At 50.2% G+C, this 6,464-nt stretch overlaps 1 protein-coding gene across 1 annotated transcript in view; it reads left to right on the plus strand.

The window, feature by feature from the left end:
* G6PC1 (glucose-6-phosphatase catalytic subunit 1) overlaps positions 1–5,341 on the plus strand; it is a 9,590-nt gene extending 4,249 nt beyond the window's left edge. The window contains exons 3-5 of the mRNA XM_004707195.4: positions 87–192; positions 2,050–2,165; positions 3,653–5,341. Of these exons, the coding sequence (XP_004707252.3) occupies positions 87–192; positions 2,050–2,165; positions 3,653–4,164 (734 nt within the window). The 3' untranslated portion in view covers positions 4,165–5,341. The remainder of the gene's footprint in view (positions 1–86; positions 193–2,049; positions 2,166–3,652) is intronic.
* Positions 5,342–6,464: the final 1,123 nt, after the last annotated feature.

Here is a 6,464-nt window from a genome sequence, read left to right on the forward strand (position 1 = left end):
AGGGTGGCTAGATAACACCCTCTGGAAATCTCCCGGAGGTTTTCCCTGTTCACCCGTCATCCATTCATCTCCTCCCTGCCCTTCAGGGAGTCCCTCCGGCCATGCCATGGGCACTGCAGGTGTGTACTACGTGATGGTCACAGCCACCCTCTCTGTCTTTCGGGGAAAGAAAAAACCGACCTACAGATTTCGGTAAGAGCTCACGGGTGGGGGGGGGGTGGCTGGTGAATTGGCTCTCTGGAGCTGACACAGCCTTGCCCTCCCTCACAGTCCCCCAGCCCACTCCCGTGCCTTGGGGGTCACTGATAAGAGTCGAGGCTGACTATCAGAGTCACAGAACGTTAGGGCTGGAAGGAACCCATCCGTGCAGCCTTATTTAACAGATAAGAAACGAGGCCTAAGGGATTGAAGGAACTTTTAAACTCAAAAGAGCACTGGGGCTACATACAGTGGTCAACGCACTTGGCTGCTAAGCCAAAGGTCGGTGGTTCACGACAACCAGCTGGCCCGCGGGAGAAAGATGTGTCGGCCTGCATCGGAAAGTTTACAGCCCCAGAAACCCTGTGGGGCCACCCTCTGATTGGGTAGCTGTGAGTTGGCATCGGCTTGAGGGTGGAGAGTTTGTGTTTTAGGTTTCTCCAAATCAAAATCAACTCACTGCCTCCCAGTTGAATCTGCCTCCTATGGATCCTACGGGACAGGGTGGAGATGCCCCTGTGGGCGTCCCAGACTGGAACTCCTTATGGGAGGAAAAACCTCATCTTTCTCCCATGGAGCTCCCGGTAGATTCGAACCGCTGGCATTTCAGTTAGCAGCTCAACGGGTCACCCACGACATCACCAGGGGTAGGGTTAAATAAAAAGCTCATTTCTGTAGCAATCATAGAGTTGCCCATCCAGACTTAAAATAAGCAAGAGACATTCTGATGACATGGAATGATGGATAGGCAGCCACTGTGCAAACCCTTAGCTAGTGTGTTAGACAGGGTTTTCTAGAGAGACAAAACCAGATTGCAAATAAATAAATATATATATATATATATATATATATATATATATATAGAGAGAGAGAGAGAGAGAAAGAGAGAGATAACACAAGAAATAAACAGTTAAATTATAAAGCAGTTAGATAGATAGATAGACAGATAGGTAGATAACACAAGAAATAAGCAGTTATATTATAAAACAGTACAAATGGCTCAGTACAATTCAAACATGTTAGAGTTGTGAGACACTGGCAGTCCTTCAAGTCTTGAGGGTCACCAGGTCGTCCTCTGTAGAGAGATCCAGATTCTCCAGGCACAGGCAGCCAACCAGCAAGGCAGGTCACCAACAGTCAGCCAGGTCACCAACAGTCAGTCCCCAGCTCAAGAGATGTACATTCCAATTGTGTGACGAGGCAGGTCTTAAAGGAACCTCAAACTACAGCGACACAGTCCACAGGTTAGGTGTCCCACAGGTAGTGTAGCTTGCAAATTGAGACACAGAACAAGCAAGGCATCCGCACACTGGTTCGATGATCAAAGAGTGAGAGACAAGTAAGGCGAGGCTCACTGAGCCATTTATCTCTCCACCCTTCAATTATTCCAGATGTGTTTATCAGCCAGGCTGGCACAATAAACTAACTACCTCAGCTAGCAACGGTTAACATGGCTCTGTAAAAAAGTTTAGATTCCAACTCATTGTGACCCTAAGGGACAGGATACAACTACCCTTGCAGGTCTCCAAGGCTGTCAATCGCCCCAGGAGCAAAGAGCCTCCTTTTTCTTCCCTGGAGCAGTGGATGGGCTTGAACTGCTGACCTTCTAGTTAGCAGCCAAATCCATAGCCCACTACGCCACCAGGGCTCCATGAAGAGAGAGCATCTATAGACTATGGATAACATTCACATAAGTGAGGTCTCACACATCCAGTCACGGGCTACCTTTGAGCCTTGGCTTTTCGAGCTTACTTTAAAAGATGGGCTGGATCCTGAGGTTGCCAAGCTCCGGTATCCGTCTTCCTGCTGAAGGTTCAACAAGTCCCCTGATGGTCGTCTCTCCTGTCGCAGGTGCTTGAACGTCATTCTGTGGTTGGGATTCTGGGCCGTGCAGCTGAACGTCTGTTTGTCGCGCATCTTCCTCGCTGCTCATTTCCCCCACCAGGTGGTTGCTGGAGTCTTGTCAGGTATCAGCTACTCCGACTCCCTTCCCCACCCTTGCAGCCCAGCTTCTCCCTACCCGTCTCCAGAGTGGGAGACACATGATTCACTTCGGCAGAAGTGTCCCCGGGTGCGCATGCAAGTGTGTTCTAGAAAAGTGTCATGCACCCAATTAATCTATCCAATTGTAGTAACTGGAACCCTCCCAGCACTTCCCAGCCTCTGCAGGACCAACGTGGCAGAGAGCACTGTCGCAGGGAGCACAGTCACTGGCAAACCTAGTAGGTGCCGAGGGCTGGTCTCTTGCTCAGGGCTTGAATGCCCGTGTTGTCTGAGGAGCAGAAAAGATTTGGGCTCAGTATAAGAAAGAATGTCCTGGTCTTGTGGGTTCCATTGCAATCTGAAGGGGCTTCAACAACTTCGTAGAAGCATTCCATTACCTTTCAACTCCATCGTTTAAGAACTTTTTGAAGCCCCCTGGCTTGGGGACGTGGCGGGCTCCCTTTTCCCAGAGACAGGAAGAACAGAGAACAGGGGGGAGAGTGGTCTCCTGAAAGCAAGCGCCCCTGAAAGGAAGACTGCACTTCGTCTCGGGCTGTGTGTTTGAGAAGGGGCCCTAGCGGCCCAGCGGTCAAGCATCCAGCTGCCAGCTGCAAGGTCAGCAGTTCAAAGCCACACAGGAGGGAGATGCGGCAGTCTGCTTCCATAAAGATGACAGCTTTGTAAATGCTCTGCCACCGCTTTAGTTTGTCTCCCAGCGTCACTGTGAGCTGGAGCGGACTTGATGGCAAGTGGTTTGGTGGGCGCTGGGGAGAAGCTACAAGCTGTGTCATGTGGGAGACCTAAGGTTTAGACTAGACAAGAGAATAATTATTTTCAAATATGCCCGGGGGCACTACGTTTACAATACACTCACTCCTGAAGAGGGAACAGAGGAGCCCTCATGGCATAGGGGGTGACCCGTTGGGCTGCGAACCACAAGGTCAGCAGATCGAAACTGCTAGCCACTCGGAGGCAGGAAAATGAAGCTTCCCACTCCCAGAAAGATTGAGTCTCAGAAACCCACCGGGGCAACTGCTGTCCTATAGCATTGCTGTGGGTTGAAATCCACCCAACGGCAGTGAGTTTGGGGTTGTTTTTTTTTGGGGGGGGGTTGCTTTGCAGAAAGAACTGAAAACAGCAGATGGCATACGAGTTATGAGGGAGACCAATCTGAGCTCAGCCTAAGAAAGACGTTTGACACCATAAAATCCCCTTCAAGATGACCTGGGCTACCCAGTGCACATAAGTCCCCCCGGCCTCGAGGGGGTCTTCAAGGAGGGACAGGAGGCTCTCCCACCCCCACAGGTCATTGGAAGGGACAAGACATAACTTTTCTATCCAGATTCCAGGGCAGCTGTGACGTAATTCCACAACGTCAAGACCGATGGCATGGCAGCCCTCCATCACCGGCATCCCCCACCCCCCGCCAGCTAAAGCCACAGCCTGACCGGCCGGTCTTTTCCCCACACAGGCATTGCTGTGGCTGAAGCTTTCTGCCGCACCCAGCGCATCTACAACACCAGTCTCAAGAAGTACTCTCTCGTCACCTGCTTCCTGTTCAGCGTCGCCATCGGGTTTTACTTGGTGCTGAAGGGGCTGGATGTGGACCTGCTGTGGACGCTGGAGAAAGCCAAGCGCTGGTGTGAACGCCCCGAATGGGTCCTGATTGACAGCACACCCTTTGCCAGCCTCTTCAGGAACCTGGGCACCCTCTTCGGCCTGGGGCTGGCTCTCAACTCCGCGATGTACCGAGCGAGCTGCAGGGGCCAGCTGGGCAGGTGGCTCCCCTTCCGCCTCGGCTGCATCCTGGCCTCCCTGGTCTTCCTGCACTTCTTCGACTCGTTGAGACCCCCCTCCCAAATCGAGCTGCTCTTCTACGGCCTGTCCTTCTGCAAAAGTGCGGCGGTGCCCCTGATGGCCGCCAGTCTCGTCCCCTACTGCCTCAGCCGGGTCCTGGGCCAGCCAGGAAAGAAGTCTTTGTAAAGGACATGCCGTTTTCAGTATTGAAAGGCAATGACTTGTGCCAGGAATGGAGGGGGGTGAGGGTCTCTGCCACCTGTTCTGGGGCCAGAGGGGCTGGTCAGCTCAGGTGCTCCTGTCTTGCTGGCAATTCCAATGATATTGGGTGCTGTTTCTTTTTTAAAACCAAACACAACAACTAGTAGATGGTATTTGAGGGAGCCTTGACTGCTAAAACTTGGGTCAGTTCTGGATTTTTTTTTCCCCCTCTGAAGACTTCTTCTTCTTCTATCAGGTATACAAAAGCGAAACTTCCAAGTAGAGCCAGACAGGGGGAGTCCAACGGAGAATTGTCTACCAGTGCTCAAATGGATCAAAGAAAGAAAGAAAAAAGAGTAGCAGAGTCAAAAGGGAAGGAAGGCCAGAGGCAGGAGGAGATTTTAGTATCTCCCATAGCATGCAAGTTAGATGCCAAACAATACCTAAGAGGCTTTGATTGCATTTGAATCTTCAGGAAAGGCACGATTCATGATGGGGGACCAACTCTAAGTGTAATTAATAAGGGGTCAGTGGGGCCCTTTCCCTTTCTTACTTAAGTTGTTTCACTCCACTCACACCATGTGGTCATGGTCGTGTCTTGGCTTTCTGGATGGCGGCAGTGACCTAGAACTTGTTCTCGGTCAGAACATTCAGGTGGAATGGGTTTCCCCTCTATCACATTTGATCTTCCTCCCTAGCCCAGCTCTGGTTTCCCGAGGATTTTCCACCTTCCTCCTGGGTCCTCGGATGCCTCGTGGGTGGGGCTTCTGTGGGGCTGATGGGAGCTCTGACACCCAGGCAGAGGGGCAAAGAGAAGGGTCAGGGTTCCTCTGGCCAGCAGGTCACTCCAATGTTACTGCTGATTCCTGGAGGGTACACATGACTCCTTTCTATCGCTCATGTCCACTGAGAGCCTGTTGGCGCAGAAAAGTCTAGTCCTTTTCCTCCTTCTCCCATTTCGGCTGGTTTGCAGAACATGTCCTCAAAAAAACAAAACAAAACAAAAAAGCTGAAGCCTATTTATTTGAGAAGCTTTGTTTTTGCTACTAATTATATAGTACCAGCATACGTTATAATTAACACCAAACATCCTGGTCATAAATCTTTAAGAAGAAAAAATGTCTATGTGCAGTATTTTATTAAAGGAATGTTTTATTTAAGAGTGAAGTCTTCCCGATGACTGTATTTTAGATATAATTGGGATCCAAAGGTTCTAATTCTGGCTCAGCTAAATTTTTAGCTCTGTTGCCATTTCCCTAAACAAATCATTTGATTCCCATGAGCCTACATTTTCCCTTTGGAAAATGAAGGTTCTCTGCCTTGATCAGACATCTCAGCAGAAACTGGGGACCTTATAAGGTGCTCACAGGGGTGCAAGCAAAGTTGTTCAGTTCCGGTTTAAGGGGATTGACAGCATCTTTAACAAACTCAACCACGAGGGTCTGTGAGTCCCAGAGGCAGAACAAGACCGGGCAGGCTCTGGGACCCTGTGATCCGGCGTCAGGAAGACTTGGGGAAGCTCAAGAATGTCTGAACCGTGCATGTGGCAACACCAAAGCATGCTCCCGGGATTCTCTGCCGAATGATTTAGTTCATCCCGGGGAAGGTTCTCGCCTGCAAAGGCCTGACGTATCGACATAGCCCTGAGTTCCTGAGGGTGAGGTCTGCTCACGCATCCAATGAGCTTTGAAATATGTGTATTCAGGGAAAACCTTGTTAGATTTAGGTGCTTCAAAGAGGGGTAGGTCCCTAATGCTACCACCAAAGCCCCACCGTGGGAGACAGGAGATGCTCTGAATGGAACCCCACAACAAAGGCAGGGCCCCCCTCCTTGACGATGCCCTGCTCTTGGGGATCAAGTCCAGGTTCCTAGGAATGGGCTTCCGGCAGAAAGAGACGGTACCCCTGACCCCGGGTAGTTTGTGAAGTCGGTAAAGATAGTATAATAACATAAACTATTGAGTGCTCATTACGGGTACCGTTCCATTCTCGGAACTTGCTTAATTGATACAGTTAACTCATTAACGATCTTCACATTTCTATAAGGGAGTCACTATACTTTATCTTCCATCCTGCAGTTAAAGAGGCCCAAAGGGCTTTAGGGATCTTGCCCAGAATGGCGGAACCAGAGACCAGGTCTCCTCTCCGCCCTATACTCAATGAACGCAAGCGAAGAAGGCAGATATCCCAAACGACCTTCAGGGATCAAGACAACTCAATTCAGGCCAGCAACGATTTTTATTTCTTTTGGCCAAATGCCATTATAAAACTTAAGAGTGAGCCTC

Source organism: Echinops telfairi, unplaced genomic scaffold (genome assembly GCF_000313985.2).
Source record: "Echinops telfairi isolate 266 unplaced genomic scaffold, ASM31398v2 ScPeMD7_7458;HRSCAF=8496, whole genome shotgun sequence".
Lineage (NCBI taxonomy): Eukaryota > Metazoa > Chordata > Mammalia > Afrosoricida > Tenrecidae > Echinops > Echinops telfairi.